Source organism: Leuresthes tenuis, unplaced genomic scaffold, assembly GCF_036924035.1.
Source record: "Leuresthes tenuis unplaced genomic scaffold, fLeuTen1.0.hap1 SCAF_19, whole genome shotgun sequence".
In the NCBI taxonomy this organism is placed as follows: Eukaryota; Metazoa; Chordata; class Actinopteri; order Atheriniformes; family Atherinopsidae; genus Leuresthes; species Leuresthes tenuis.
In genome coordinates, this window is record NW_027325373.1 from 19,515,366 (window position 1) to 19,532,714 (window position 17,349).

The 17,349-nt window shown below is 39.6% G+C and overlaps 1 protein-coding gene across 8 annotated transcripts in view; it reads right to left on the reverse strand.

Moving 5' to 3' along the window:
• mast4 (microtubule associated serine/threonine kinase family member 4) overlaps positions 1-9,700 on the reverse strand; it is a 109,241-nt gene extending 99,541 nt beyond the window's left edge. For 7 of the 8 annotated variants that reach the window (XM_072371758.1, XM_072371756.1, XM_072371755.1 and 4 more), the window contains exon 1: positions 9,184-9,700. In XM_072371758.1, the coding sequence (XP_072227859.1) occupies positions 9,184-9,420 (237 nt within the window). In that variant the 5' untranslated portion in view covers positions 9,421-9,700. Of the gene's footprint in view, positions 1-620; positions 896-9,183 lie in introns of those variants that run through there. The other variant, XM_072371759.1, reaches the window with a different exon arrangement.
• Positions 9,701-17,349: the final 7,649 nt, after the last annotated feature.

Genomic DNA, 17,349 nt, shown 5'->3' on the forward strand with positions numbered 1-17,349 from the left:
GACAAAAGTGCACAGCAGTCCTTTCCTTCTCCAATTTCTTACAATTATCCATGTTAAGATTCATCATCTCCAGCATTGGAAATAAGTCCCCACAGAGGAGGTCATTTTTCCTGCAGAGGCCTTTAGAGACTTACTGTATGCATTCCCTAAAATCTGCTACCCTGACAGGTCAAAGGCCACAGAACAAGCCTGCATATTTTGGTTGTGTATCTGGGAAGCCATGAAAAATACAAGATGAAGTCAAGTAATGGGGAACCCAAATAAAAAGTCTACAGCAAGGCTGTGTGACCACACGGTCTGTTGTAAAGACTGATAACAGCAGCTTTATTTAGCCACTTACATGGATCTTGACTCGGCCTGAAAAGATCTGTTTCAGTAAACAGGAACATTTTCAGCCAAGAGGAAAAGGTCTCACCGTTAGTTCAACTGTTAAGGTTTGCCTCTTTAAGTCCATTAAGACATAATAAACACAGCATAAGGACTTAATGCAAAGGTTTGGTCTCATCATTACTGAATATAAAAAAATAAATAAATCTATGACAAAACAAATTAAAGGAACTTAAAAACCAGCCTTCGTCTGAAACCCACTGCATCGCGGTCTCTGCATCACGGTCTCTTACCTTGATTCCATTCGAAGACGAGTACGGACCAACAGTTAAAATCCGACCAAGAGACATTTTGTTTAGGTACCAACAAACTTCTGCTCAGTTGTCACAGACGATGTGGATTAAATCCAGACATGCATCTATTCAAACAACAAACGGAAGAGTCAAAAATCAGCCAAGGATCGTGGACAGCCAGTCCATCTCAGGGGTGAAAAGAGTCTTAACCAGATTGTGTTAATCCTCTTAGTCTCAAAGCACACACCGACACAAGATGTTCCTCTAATCACCCTGCTGGCTGAAATAAATATTTGAATAGGGGCAAAACACATGGTTGGAACGATTGAACAGATAGAGAGTTAAACATTGTCAAAGAGAAGCGAATGTTGATACACAAACAGGCACTTATGCAATGTGTGACGGCTGCCATTTCAAATTCAAGGAACAGGTCCTCACAGAAAAGATCAGAAGGGGATGTTATTGTGTGTCAGACAGGAGCAAATCAGAGAGAGACAACGTCACTTTGATGATGAAAAATAGGCGATTAAAAAAAAAAAAAAAAAAGAAAAATAGGCGATTAAATCAGGACTAGTTGTTTAAATTTGACAACTTAAATCGCCAAGCTTTTCCAAACCTCTGTAAGTTTTTGTGTCTTTGTATAAACTCTGTTCCACAGATTTATGATCTCATGGCGTGGTTTTCACCCCAGCATGCGCCATCAATCGTGACAACATATATAGAGGTGTGTGTGTTCCTAATCATGTCCAGCGGAATACTGCTGAGTAAGCATTTTAAGGGCCACTCATAGCTCAATTATGTGTGTCACAGAGTCAGAATACCTGGACATTTGGATAACTGGTTGTTTCAATCTTTTGTTTTTCATAAATCAACAACTCCACTGTTAAAAAAAAAAAGATTTTATGCCATTGTCATTCTGGGGAATCGGGTAGACGGATGTGGAAAAATAAACTATCAAGGTAAACAGGAGTCAGAAACTTGTAGGGAAATTGGAAAGCCTTTTCATTCACGCCGTGTTGCTCAAATGCCACAAAATCCTTGTCCACAGAATGATACAACACAGAACCTTAAGAAGACACGTGTCAATGAGAAACAATATCGGTACGTGTCAGCTGAGTCATTGTTCCACTATAATGAGATAATTACAGCCCAACCCATCCCGCAGCACAGCTCATACCAATCTTCTCTTGTCTGTTCTTGTCCTCAATATCCAGTCTGTATAGACAGTTAGCGTCAAAGCAACATTTTACCTACAGGCTCTAGTAAGCTATTGATTTCCAGCAGTCGGCAAGTACAACAGGCAAGTTTGAAACCCTAACAAAGCTTTACTTGTGCAGGGTAACAGTGGAGAACAGATTTGTTGGAAATTAACGAGCAATATTTCAATCGAACAATTTATTGCTTTGAGAGTCTTGCATAGCCCCAAACAGTGTTTTTATTACACAACTCTGTTGCATAAGATGCACCAAGTGGACACAACCAGCCTTAAAAAAAAAAATAAAAAAAAAACCTGCTAATCTTGATCAGTAACACACTAAAACAAGGCAGCAGGCTGAACCAACCCAAAATGTAACACTCTGGTTAGAGTTACTCTGAAATCCTAAATATGTATGTCTTCAAAGCAACTTTTTTTTTTCTAAATGCTTGTTGCCTAAGAAACCCCCCAATAACGCCCATCTCCAGTTGGCAACAGAGAATTTCCCTTATGTCCAAGCAGAGATAACCTCAACTACATCATGAGACTTCGAAAAGCTTCCCCCAAAGCTACACAAGACATGATATGTAGAGACGCAATAGAAAGGCTTTAAATGGAAGTCCTCCTCATTCATCTGAGGGACATTTTAACAGGATACTGACAATAAACGGGCAAGAGACAGAAGACTCAACACTACCTGTAGAAAACAAATGCGTGTTAGTTCATGAATGTTAAACACACCTCTTGGCACAAATAAAAACCCCGCTGATATGCATGTTCCAACATAAAAATAATATTTCATCACTAGATGAAACAACCTTTTTCCTGAAGAACCGAATCTCCTCACACACCAACACATTTCCCTCATGATGATTCAGCTGTCGGCGAGCTGATGCCTCAAAACCAACGCCACGAAGACTCACTATTCTAACTAAATGGAGGAGTTTGGCAGTGTGTTCCCATCGTGTGCTGCTCCATGACAAAGCTGTTCATTAGCGATGCAAACCGCACTCGAGAATCTCCAAAAAGGGCCTGACGTAGACCTAATCTGAATATAAATTAAGGGTAATTGAGAGAGGAATTGAGTTAAATAGTTAATTAAACTATTTTCATTATTCATTGGATTAATCAAATTAAATAAAAATAAAACTGAAAATGATCATTAAACTTACTTACATTAAACAGCTCGTGTTCATACCAGTCAATCATGCAAGATTTTACTCTTTTTTTTTTTTTAAAGTTGCTTTGGAAACTTTAATGATTAGTTATGAAAACACTAGGAGCCTGAATATCTGTTGTCTGACAAAGTGCTTCAGCAGGAAAATGCATTCAGGACGAGGCTTGAACTGGATCTGTAGATGGTTGTGTAGCAGAGCTCCACTGTGTGCAGAGAGAGGTGTGGTGTCTGTTTTAACAGATTAAGAGTATAAAATGACTCCTACACCTGCCTGGATGTCTTAAAAAAATGCTTTTTTTTTTTTGCCCTTCAGACATTTTTTCTCTCCAGAAGCGGCCTCTGTAAGCTGAACTTGGCCAAACTGAATGAACATCTTTTCATGAGATGAGTGAGTGTCCTGAAAATCTACAACAGTGCAGCTAATTCAACAAAGCCCTGTAGTTGTTTTATCCTTCAGTTAATGTTTGCTGTGCGCCGCGTCTCACACATGGTTCGTTTGAACAAACTCATAAGTTATCACAGAGGAGGGTGTCAGTTTGCTCAAACTGAACTGCTGAGGGAGACTTATCTCTACATGTGGGATGCTGCTTTCTGTGCTTTTAACAGCTGTCTCATGTTATTGGTTTTTCTTTTAGGGAAGTCATCTTGTTTGACCAGCGCCATTCTGTTGTAAATAATTTGACTGCGCCATACAGGCCCATCATTCAGTGTAACAGATGTGCAGTCAGTCAAAACCTTCCTGCTTGGTGATGGATAGTTATTTTAGTCAAATATGGCACAACAAGGACATACAATAACATTACAATTTAAATCAACATGGAAGTCTTGTTAGAAAACAGCATCCAGCACTTACATTACATTATTAATCTATGTATTTTTAGACTAAAAATTGTATCTTATTATTATTTTAATATCATTTATACAAGTTTTTTTAAATTCAAGTACACCTGATAGAAAGGGGACTGAATCCTTTCACATGGACATTTTTAATCATGACTTACTTCGCTTCGTGGTCAAAGACCCACCTTTTCAAAGGACCTTGGTCTGGTTGTTTGGTGTGCACCAAAGTTTGGATGACAGCATTCACACTTCTTCAAATGACCTTTGTGTGAATTCACCCAAAAAGGATGATACACAACCCAACCCGAATCAGTGCATGTGTGGGTTTGCACTGCATGACGCTGCAGATTTTGAGATAGAAAGCTCCAGATATCTCTTGACTGCAAAAACGAGAAATGACATGAAATGGCCAATGATAAGAATGGATATGAAAATATATCTTCTTAGTTTTTACCTTTGCAGGAGGAGAACTGGTAACTTTGGTGCTTTTAGATAGTAAGTCATGGGTTACCTTCAATAATGGGTTTGAAACCCACTCGTATTGACTACTGAAAGTAGCTGCATGCTGTGGGTGAAAAAGCAATGAGGGTGAAACCACCAAAGTAAAGCTGTCGGCCAGACAGCTGAACAATGAGCTGAAACTTGCTATTTATGTCCAGATTGCCAAGGAGAGCTGCAGTTTCGAGGAGAATTCTGAGAGCAGACCCCACAATATCAGTGTTTCAACAATGTCCTCAGCTGGAGCTGCTTTGGAATCACTTTCGTAACCACGAAGGAGAACTGTGTACATTAACAGAGCTGGCAAAGGCATAAGAGGACGCTTCTAACCCTCCTGCTGAGGAAGCCAGTCAGTTTACTTTCCTGCTCACAGTGTATCGAAGAAAATTCTACCCGACTGCTGCACAAACATCTGCAGGTTTTATCATAACAGGGTTTAACTGGGAAGAATAGAAGAAGTGCTTCTCTTGAGAATCATTTGTGTGCCAATGATATCCAACCAGATCGTATATTATAGGAATACACTGCTAAAAGTATAACATTTACGAGCTAAATTCCAATAGACAAAGAATTTTTGGTGATCTTTTGCAGGAAAAATATTTGTCTTTGCCACAGTAAGGCTGAAAAATAGGATGAGGCATAAAACTCGAGGAAATATCCACACTCTGTTGTCTTAACTCGACAAGCAGAAAGGAGAAAGTAAAGAAAAAAGGATTTACGATTATGGGGGATATAAAAGTGGTGGGACATAAAAGACAAGTAATATAATGATTAACACAGAGTATGGTTGTGTACTTTGGGAAGCAAACTGTAAAGACAGTTGTATTGGACATTTATGATTTACACCAGCTGAACAAACCGTTAAAGCCAAGGTGCGCAAAATGTTTTTGAAAAAGCGGTGAAGCTTAATGTGGGTGAGCATAAAGTTCATATTCAAACACTGAAAATATTTGTCAACTGATAAGTCAATTTTTGGGAATTTTGTTCAATAAATTCTCTCCTCCATAACAAACGCTGAGGAGAAAAAGAAGAAAAGTCCTTTAGGACGATCAGTTTTGACCATCGAGAAGCTGTGACTAAGCCTCTCGCCGTTATTACGGACTTAAATTCACAAATTAAACTTTTATATAAACTTCAAGAAATCACTGAGCTCCTGATTGCACTCATTTTCTATTAGATCAGGAGTACAATTAAAGTAGTTTGTATAATTGTGGTTTGAAACTGACCTAAAAGGTCCAAGAGAGTTGAGTTTTAATGTGTGTTGCAAAGTGCTCCAAGTGGGACTTTATGAATAGAAACCAATGCATGTAACATTTTATTGTCAGGGGTGCCTGTGCATGCTCTCCATACAGAATGCAACCATGAGCAGAAACATGTCACCAGTGATTCATTATAAAAACTGAATGTGAGGGTGGAGGCAGGGCTGAGTTTCAAGATATCGCCACACGTTTTAAGTTCCAGACAAGAAATCCTTCAGCATTATCATAAAGACTGTTACCATTGACCTGAATAACAAAGACAGTATTTCATCACTGTTTCCATGTCGTTTCCCATCATCTGAACCCCCCTCCTTCTGCTATGGTTTAACGCCACTAATAGTTTTATTAAGGAGCTTAACTTTAAATATTTTTGTGAAAATTATTCAATGGATAAGTTGCTTGTTTTCTCTTGGTGAAATAATTCACATCCAACTACTGATAAAAATTTGTGGCTCCTGTATACAGAGGGAGGGTGGATGGATTTGACATGGCTGCTCTCTCCATCCTGACCATTGAAAGTCAGAAAGAACACACTGTTACTTTAAACCAGATTTTAAAAAAATAACTCCCTAATTTGGACAAAACCATTTTACAGATTCACAGAGGCTGCTAAAGGCGGGAGTCATATCAACCTCAAACTAACGACTATTCGGTTCATTTAAAAAATATCAAATCACTGCACTTGATGACAATCTCAACAATCTGAATAAACCAGCCCTAAATCAATCAGGGGAGAAACTAAAAAGCTGGATGCTGATACTCGCACACAAAAGATCCGATATGATGGTTTCTACCACTCAGACTGTTGAGGTGGCCTTCCCAAATTTATGGTGACAGTGGAACATAAGTCAAGGGGGGGGGGGGCTGTTCAAGTCCCGGCCTGCGGCCCTCTGCTTGAGTTATATGACCACCTTACACCAACCGACTGAGATCATGAGAGCAACCTGACCAAAAATGCAGGCAAACATGTTGGTCCGACTGAGATCGTAAGAAACCGAGTTCTGCAAAACTAGAGTTCTTAATGATGGCTACTGTGCAGTGAAGTCAGCTTTACTTACACATGCAACATGATCTCCCACAGACAAAGTTAGAAGTGGAAGAATGTCTTTAAAGGTTAGGGTTAACCCTTAATTCACAGCAATCAGAAATACTTCAGTCATAACTCAGTTCCTCTCTTCTGCTTATATAACAGGAAACTGTAACTTGACTCAGCTGTGAATGTTAATATGCGGACTGAGGGTTCAAAAGCGGTATGCTACCCATTTTAATTTATTTCTGTTGTAGTCTATTATGCATGAAAGAAAGGATTAGCTTGGGATAATCTGTAGATCGTTTTCTCCGTCAGTGCCCACAACACCGGACAGATTTAAATGTCTGGGTCTGACAAAGCTGCAATGACACAGATTTGTAAAGATAGGCACCAACATTGAGGAAAGCTCAGTGAAGCAACACCACACTTAGAATCTCACTACTTGAAACACTGCGCGGCTCCAAGTGTGGAAAATAAGTGGAAACTGAGCCGGTCAGTGTGGAGAAGTGATGTCACAGAAGACTTTCCTTTTTTAACTCTTTGAGAGCAAGACACAGGTCGAAGGTCAAGGTTCCCCGTCTAACCCTGCAGTGATACCGGCCTGCTTTGCCATGTATTAGCCAGAGATATCTCTGTTTAGTTCAGTGTAACAGGTCAAATTACGCTTCTTCTTCTGTGGTCAGCACAAGTACGGTCACTGGTTTTAAATAAACATCAAACTGGTATTTGAAATATGTCAGAAGGAAGAGCACAGGGTTCATGCTGCTAAGGTTCAAAGTTAGGGCAGATTGCTTTTATTTTCCCCTCCGTTTACGAACGGTACATCTGAACCTCCAGTAATATTACACCTGCTTTCCATTATTATATGAAGATGAAATATGTATTTCAGTGAGAAGGAACTCACTCACTCACACACACACACACACACGTTAACGGTGCCAAACAGCTCACATTGAGAGAAAATTAAATAAGAGATTAGTCTCAGTTCTTGCCCCACACCAGTTATATCTCAGCTCTATTAAGGTAATGGACTATCAAACCGTCATTCAGCCAATCCAAATTAGTTAAACAGCTCTGTTAGCAAACATGACACCACCCCAGGAGTATCATCCATGGCATGTTGGAGTGTGTTGGAGAGCCTGGTACACACAAAAACCCCGACTTATCCACTTTGAGACGCTGTGACCGCGATGAGGCAAAAGCAGCAGAGCGAGAGCTGGAATATGTTGCACAATGTTCAGTACTTCCCTGCTGCTAACGTTCAGACAGCCATTGGTACAACAAAGTCATGTTGCCTTGCATTCCAATTTTAGAAAGAATGTCAGACGAATGCTTGAAATTTCAAACGGTCCACATGCACCCCATAGTCTGCAATTTTTTCAATTATAGCAACTCAAACCAGTCTGCAGAGGCATCCGTGGAAAGTGCCATTTAAGTGAAAAGCCTGAGACTCAAATTGTGTCTTTCTCAATTTCTCCATCTGTTTCCTGAATCAACACCACAGTGGCTGCATTCTCCTCTAAAACGCCACAACCAGTGCCCAAGTTTGTTCCTCTCATGTGTAACCACTCATTCCTCTTATAGATCAAAACATCAAGGTTCCCAAAAGAATAGTTCGACAAAAGCAGTCGAGATCGACTCAAGTTTCTCTATGTGGCACATTTAAAAACAACACAAGTTCGCCATAGTTCCACACAAAGTAAAAGACAGTGATTTAGTCATAATCACACTGGTTCTGATTGCATTTCTGGAATCCTTTAGCATGCACCAACCCAGCAAAGTAAGAAAATATTCAAACTGCTGCACATTAAGATAAGCTGAATCTTCTGTTGCAGGTAGCCAGAAAAGACACCCGACTTAAAGTTTACTGCAATTCTGCAATAACTTCTGCTCATAAACTGTTAAGAGATTAAGCCTGGAGGTGCACCTTAGTTGCATTGAATGACACAGAGATGAGCGCCTGTTGGTTCCTGCCCACCAATAACTGAAATGTTGCGGAAATTTTCCACCGAATGGCTAAAAAGGCGCAAGATGGAGAAACAGCTGACTACATGTTTTCTTTCAGGAGTCTCGCGCCTTAAAATACCGGTCGTTGCTGGAATTTTCATCGATTATATTCAGAAGAACCAACTAACTTTGAATGACGGACTCGGGTCTGCAGCAGGGTGCGCGTGGGGCGTAAAAGGAGCGCGCGGTGTGAATTACTCTTGGATTATATGCCGTCTGCTGACTTCACGGCTTCCTGATGATCATGAGCTCAGCTGAAGGAAAGGTGCTCGCTTACAAATATCTTGACAGCAGGACCAAAACTAATTGGGTTCAGTGTTTTCTGAAGTGCGTCGCTTGCTGACAGCCGGAGTTAAAGGATTAGTGACACACCTCAATTTAAGTGTGTCAGTCATTGTTCACCACAATGGGAGGAAAAGAACAAAAACGTAAGAAATCGGAGTTAAGAACACAAGTTCATCAGTCTGTCTCAGAAACTGTCAAAAGGAAAGCAAGTGTTGAGATTTTTTATTATTTATTAATTGCCTCAGATTCACTCCAGCGGTTTGTGTGTTTACCTTTTCGTCCTCTTCCTCCTCTTCATAATCATCTTCTGTTGTGTCCTTGTCATATTCTGCAAGTTCAGCGTCCTCTGCTTCGTTCACGCTTTCCAAGTCCAAATTCTGACCGCCTCGTCCACTGACATAAACTTTCAGATCTATAACATCCGTCACTTCTTCTCCCTCGGACATGGTGTTTGAACCCGACGACAGACTCTCGCCGCTGCCAGACGCCAAAAACTGTTTCTGCTCCATAACGTCGACTTCCAACGCGACGCTTTTAATTAACCTGTCGACACACCTGTTCGGGTCATTTTCGCAGGGGAGCCCCGAGCTCACTTGTGTCTCCCTCTTTGTTGTTAGTCGGAGTAGAAACAAAGTTGCGACACTGACGTGGACATCGACCCTGCTCTAAACCAATGCTGGCCCACAGCTGGGCTCGCCGCCTCAGTTATCAGTCGCCTCCTTTTAGATTTAGTTGCTCATGACTTTCCCAGCTGCGTGAGTCCATGCTGTCACTGCCTTTCATATCTCGCAACCACAGCCTGCTGCCCCGACATAAACCCCGCCCACAACAGCGGGGGCGGACCAATCAGATCACCGCAGCTGCCAAACCTGCCAAACCCTCTCACTGTCTTATCTTTACGTGTCCTTTTTCGGCGCTTTAAGTGAAGATTATCAGGTTATAATAACTGTTATTGCTGCAAATCCGCCTCCTATTTGTTCCTGACATTTTTCTCTCTTGCTCTGACTTTCTTTATAACTAACTATTTATCTGTAAACACAGCTCAAATACACACCCACAAACACAACAGCAACTCATATGCGATCCCACCACAGGTTGCTCTCAGTTAAATTATTATTTACTTTAAACTCTGTTGTTTTCTTCTCATGCAACACCATATTTCACACTGTGTATGCCCTCCGAAAGTATTATTCAACCGGTACAATGGACTTCCAATGTATTGTTAACATACTTTTGGAAAACTGAACAATTACACACTGAACAGGGAGATGATTAAGCTGTGTGGACAGTAGGTCAAATACTTTTGGCAATGCAGGATCAAAACATTTGAAATTAGCTTCTATCTACATGCTTTTCCTCTCAATCATTGTGCAAGTTAAGGTTCCCAATGTGAACGTACTGTATGTACTCATTTATACTTATTTAATTTTATCTTATTTTTTGTAATATGTAGCAAGCGAGTCCTTTCAGCCAAATGCTTTTGTAGCTAAATGTACTTGTAAAAGTAGCCAGTGTGCAGTATCACACCCTTTTAGAGTGAACTTCAGATTATGACATACACCTGTGTTAGTATACTTTAATGTTGTATTTCATATAGCCTACAAAATTGGTTTTATTTACATCAATATAGACAATATCACACAAAATTAATTGAACGATTCATCATTTCTGTCCTTAGACTATCTTCTCAAAAAATGGAAGAAACGTCATGAAATTTTCCAATAAAATGTTATGTTATTAAAGTATAGAGTGATTTAAGTATTTATATTCACATGTACAATGTTTGATCAAATGTAGTGTGTTTCCAGTCAGAAATGTCTGCATTATTACTTACTCTAAAAAGAAACCATCAGAGTTGCAGAATAATCTGCAGAGGTGTTAAACAGTGAAGGCTCCCTGAAATGACTGGAGGTAAACTACATTTTATTGTCCAAGACTACTGCCCCTTCTTTTACATCAGAACATGGGGAGACATTTAACTGTATTGAAAGAAAACTGGATTTTTAAGTGCTTCTGTTTGTAATGATCATAATGGACCTACTGCACTAATCATCACCATCGGAGTTCAGCAGCCAATACAAACAATAGCTTCAAGTGGTTTGTTTTGAACATTGGCAGATTTTAAGGGTCTGAAATGATTTGTGTTGCTTGTTTTTTAGGACTGCCTGTCATTACAGGCTCTGTATGCGCAACATATTCGTTCATTTATCTGACCCCGATGGATGTTTTGTTCATGCCGGCAAGCTTGTTTTTCAGTTACTCTGCTGGCTTACCCTGGTAAAGCAGCTCCAAGACTAATGGATCTCTTGCATGAGTGCATGCCTAAAACTGCATGCAGAGAACTGTACTTGGATGGAAAAACAAAGAAATGCGCAAGGTATTGCGTAAAATTAATTTACCTCAGTTTACACCTCATATGATGCTGAAGCTATCTAAGGCTTTGTTTCTCAGTAATGTTTTTCCTCTCTGGACATAAAAAAAACTCAAATGAAAGCCCTGCAATGGCAGATGTTTGCGCTGACATTCAGATTACTCAGTTTTTAATTCCACTAAAGTATTTATCTTGACTTGATTGTGTTATACGGGTAAGGAACCCCATATTGTTTGGCATGACACTGCTCCCACATTTAGCAGCAGTATACCGATAACAGGGCGTGTGATCACCACTAGAGGGAACACTTGCACCAACATCTGCAACTGCTGGAAATGGAATTGATATCATATTGAATTAGTGTGTTTAAAACATGAAGTTGACATCGCTGACTCTGTATGAGTTCCAGAGATTAAACAGGTCATGAACAAATGTAAACACAGGATGAAGCAACGAGCTTTGAGAGCAGCAGTCAGATGGTTCATTTTATAGTGCCCTGAGCTCTGTCTGTCAGGCTTCATGTAGTTTGGCCTGCCTATTTGTGATTTTTATTTATAGTTTAACATTATCCTTGAAAAAAAAAACATAATTTGTCAAAAATAATACCTTAAATGACAGGGATTATGTTGCACATATGGTTTTGTTATGCCTAGTCTATTAATGATGCAGAACTTGTGCATAATTTTTATTTAGATAATTTCTTCCATGATTAACAGGTACTGTTATGGGTGTATTTCAATCATAGTGTCACACTCACTGAAGACAGGCACAAAGTAAATCTTAAAATCAAAGACTGTCACATCCATGCTTTAACTTTAATGAACCACACTGAACAAGAGCAGGTTCACATTAAAACGTGCAGACTCCCAGTATTACTGTTTTACCTGAACTTCCACACACGGTTAACTCAGCCAGACTTTTACAATCCTTATTTAATACATTACGTCACAGCTCCAATACAGTTGCCAGCGTGAGGGCCATTATATGACACCGGCTTTTGTGGCGCATTGACGCATCAACACCAGCAAAAGTGTGAATTGCTGGCCTGCATGCATGCTTGCTACACCCAACAACGGTGCCATCAGGATGAACCCATTTACAACCTCTAATCCAAAAAGGTTGGGAAGTTGTGTCAATGATTTGCACAAATTATTACCTTATCTATGATAGAACATGAAATATATAAATATTTAGTATCAGCCATTTTAATGCTTCATGAATAATATTAGCTTGTTTTAAATTTGATGGCAGCAACACATCTAAAAAATGTTGGGGCAGAGCCCATGTTTCCTCCTGTCTAACATCCCTTCTACTTTTAACAACAGTCTGTAAACATTGCTGAACCTTTGGGAGAGGAATGTTGTCCCGTTCTTGTGAGATATAAGATTCTAGCTTCTCAACAGTCCTGGGTCTTCTTTGTCATATTTTAGCTTCCATGTGGTTTCAATTGGTTAAAGGTCTGGACTGCAGGGACAGGCCAGTCCAGCAAACTCTTCCACTGTTGTAACAGATGCAGCATGTGGTTTAGCATTGTTTTTGCTGAAATATGCAAGGCCTTCTCTGAAAAAAGACACACAGGTTTATGGTGGATTTACAACCTCCCTTTTTAAAAAGTTGGGACGCTGTTTAAATTGTAAATATGTTGCTCTGAAACTGTATATACCGTTCAGCATTAAAGGTGCCTTTCAAGTTGTCCATACCATACCATATAAGATGCAGGCTCTTGAACTGCCGGGTATAAAGCCAGGTAGTCCCTCTACTCATTAGTCTGGAGAACATGGTGTCCATGATTTCCAAAAATAATTTCAAATGAATTCTTCTGACCACAGAACAGTTTTCCACTTTTCCTATGTTCATTTTGATTGAACTTTGTCTCAGAAAAGATGGTGGTGTTGGGTAATTATGTTCCCATGTGGGTTCTTCTTTGCATGATAGAGCTTTAACCTGCATTTGTGGATGGCACGGTGAACTGTGTTCACAGATCAGTATTTCTGGAAGTGATCCTGAGCCCATGCAGTGATTTCTGTGTTTTTAATGCAGTGCTGCCTGAGGGCCTGAAGATCACAGGTATCCAATACTGATTTTAAGCTCTGTTCCAGAGATGCCTCCAGATTCTCTGAATCTTTTGATGATATTTTGTAGTGAGAATGATAGAATATTCAAAGTCTACATTAAGGAACATTATTCTGAAACTGTTCCACAGTCTTTTTTTTTGTTTGTTTTGTTTTTTTCAGGTTGCTGAACCTCTCTTTACTTCTGAGAGTCTCTGCCTCTCTAAGATGCTCTTTTCGAACCCAGTCATGTTACCGAACTCTTGGAAATTAACCCAGTTAGTTGCATTTTGTTTTAGTACCACTTCATTTTTCAGACTTTTGTTGTTCCCTTCCATCTGCTTTTTAGACGTGTTGCTGCCATTAAATGAGTTAATATCTTTCATGAAATAGTAAAATGTCTCATTTTCAACAGTTTAAGTTTTTATTTGACATCACAGCTTTTTTGGAACTGGGTTTGTATACAGTCTGACAACATCTGCTCAAGCCTGCCAGTTTCTGAACACATAAATAATATTTCGGGGGTTCAGACATGCGAGTTCCCAGTGAGATATATTCTTCTGACTGTTGTGATGCTCCCAATGTACAATGCAGCATCTCCATCTCAATCATACGGGTACATTTCAGTTGGTTTATTGCCAAATACCTTCAAAAACTAGTTCTATTCTAGTGTGAGCATGTCAGTATATTAGTGAAAACAGTAAATCTGCTAAACAGCAGTACTATGAAATTCTCATTTACCTTTTTGTGGTCTGGCATTGTTAAGTAGTAATTTGCCTTCGGTTAGAAGGTTTACGAATGGAAATATTTAGCTATAAAAATCAGTGATAGGATTGTCTGCCAGTGAATCATACTTTATTCTATGATATCTTCCCCTTCTTGGACAGAAATTACTCTGCAAAAACAAAGCACGGAGTGGATTCTTTCCAGAGTGCTTTCAAGCTTTTGGCTGACTTTGAAAGGCTAAAAATGTCTGTTGCAAATATCATTTGGACATGCATCACGATCTGTACAAATGGAAAGATAAGATTAATGATTTAATCATACTGTTAGGATACCACCCAAGGAAAAGAAAAGAAAATTAAATGAACAAGTGTTCAACAAATGACAAACACTTCAATTTCCTGCAGGTCTTAACTGAGTAGTAATAATCAAGTAATTTTCAAAGAAAACAAGAGATGGAAAAAAGAAGATAAATAGGGGCCCCACAGAAACACTTCAGAAATTGACTACAATTCTTAGAATGACTGTTGCTTTTGTGTCAAGATTTATTCGTTGAAATGCTTTCAGATCCGTTTTACTAAACTTTAAACAAAGCTTCACCATCTTAAATTCTTAAATTCTCAGCATCGGTTGCGGGCCTCTTTATCTCTCTCATTGCATGTCTTACAGGTTAGTCCACAGCAGGGTACTGTTTTCTGTTGCTAGCGAAAAGAGCTGCTAACACTGTGCTTCTGTATGTTGGCATGTAAACTTTCCTCAGCCGCTGACATTACAATAGGTATGAATGCAAATAAAACTTGTTTCCATTCTTGAATCCTTATTATTATAGAGCTGATCCTGGTCTCCTCTGAGAGGAATTTCAGCTAAAATAATGATTTTTAAGAAACATCTACACAGATAGTGACACCTCGTGCTTCAAAACACTGTTCTATCAATGATTCATCAAAACAGTTTGTGATGTTAGGAATTTCACTGTAAAATTACTTTTGTGTCTTTACCCTTTTTCCTGTTTTCTGTATTTGTTGTTCCCCTGTCTGTGCTTTTTCCTTGGTGGTGCTGGTTGTGTGGGATGCTGATTACTCACCCAACTCACCAGTCATCTTTCCAGCAGTTATATGCTGTTTGCTCTTCACCAGTTCCTAAGGTTAACCTCAGCAGGCCAGTCAAGTTGTGCCATGCTCAGTGAAGCCCAAACTCGTGTGTTCTAACCTTCAGCTACTCACCTGGATGTTTGAAGCATCTGTTCACCCTGCTGCCACTCCTGGGAAAGCAAAGAGAGACCTGTTACCTCTGCAGCTTCCAGCCAGTCTCAGTCTAGACCTCTTACTCTGAAGTAAAATTATTCTCTCAATTTGCAATACAAGTTAGCTCTGTGATCTTGTCATCAACTTGATTCTCTCCCTCAAAGATCTGTCTCTTACAAGCCCTGGAAAAACATGGAATCAGCACTCTCGGAGGATGTTCATTCAGCTATAACAATAAAACAACGATTTACAAATGCCTTTTTTTAAACTCAGAACTATTCATTTTTTTTTCTTTTTTTGTCATTTCTTTCAATGAAGTAGAGGAAAAGATGATGGAATCACCTTGCACATCTGCATTTCTCAAACCAATACATACTCAAGTCTAGATATGTAAATGAGTCGGCAGTTAAAAGAAAGTGCGTGCAGAGTTTAAGGAGCTGCTGCACCTGGCTGATTGACATGAAACATGGCCTCAACCAGAGAGCTGCGCGTGGAAGGAGGTAATTCAACGCAGAGTTCAATTAACTTCATTCAAAAACAATTTTCTTGATAATTTTGTAACACAAAGTTGTAATGAAGCCTCTTACGGGGCTGCTGCTGATTTTAAATCCCAAACTTATCTGAGAACATACAACCACTTTACAGGTTCTAACTCTTTTAAAAACAGACATTGCCTTCAATTCATTCTATGAGAGGCCATTTAGGAAATAATTCATATTTGCTCTCACACTTCATACTCACTCACATCACATATCATTCTCTCATACATTCACTATCATGTTGTTCCATCCAGAGTATGATAGTGTAGTGTGTGTGACTATAGTTGTGTTTGTTAGAGAGTAGGATAGTAAGCGAGAGAACAAATATGAATTATTTCCTAAACAGCCTCTCATACCATTCCACCAGTGCTCTTCAACTCCAGTCCTCGGGGGGGCCACTGCCCGGGATGCTTCCCTGTTCCAACACATACGAAAATGGCTCTCCTCAACCAGCTTGTTCTCATGTCCTGCACGAGTCAGTAAATGACCCATTAATGTGAGTCAGCTATGTTGACGCAGGAACACATGCAGCATTGGGGTCCTCAAAGAGCAGAGGTGAGGAACACTGTCCTGGATGGGTCAAACTACTGTTTTTAACTGGTAATTCATATGCATGGGATGTGAAATACCAACACATAAAGATGAAAATCAACCAGATACATACAAATTGTCCAGATGCATTTCAAAACAAAATATTTTCAAGAAACATTCACACACACCATCTAACTGTAGAGACTACGTAGAAAAGCTCGTACTCATTGGTGGGGCCCTTTAAAGTCAAACAACAAACGCTCAAATGGATTCAGATCAAAGCAAAGCATCAAGATAGGAACCCACATATAGCATTTCAACTGTTATTGCCCACAAGCGCATTACGGAACATCACTGATCTTAAGGATGATAAAAGTTAAGGTGGGGAAATTTACGCTAGAAAAAAAACCTGAGTAGGTACAAAGTTGTTTAGCGGAAATGTACTCTCTGTGAAGAACATTTTTGAGTAGTGTTTCCTAATTTTAGATACGACAAAAAGTCTGTTTTGCTGTCAGCTGTTTTTTTAGGTTTAGGTTTTTTTAGCTTTTGGCTAACTCTGTTCCGACTTCAGCGCACCCTGACTGGAAGCATGGGTCTCATACAGCAGCAACCACGTTGCACACCTTGCACTGTAGATGGCACGGTGCTCGAGTACAACGTTAAGATTAAGATCATGATAAACAGCCTTTATGATGTCATGATGGCTTACTAACGCAAGTCAGTGAGGTGTGAAGTGAGTTTCCTGTGTGTTTAGAGTTCAGCACAGAAGGAGGAACTTGCAGCAAAAAAAGGCACAAAGCAGTTTTTCTGAGCCTTTCATATCACACATCCATGCACTTGTAGTACTTGCAAACCCCCCACTTTGCAAGATTAAGAGAGAAGTAATACCTAAAATTACATATCAAATATAAAAGCAAAAATGTAACTGAGGGGACAAATCTCCACCAGACATTGGCTGAAGAACTCGGGACTTAATAAT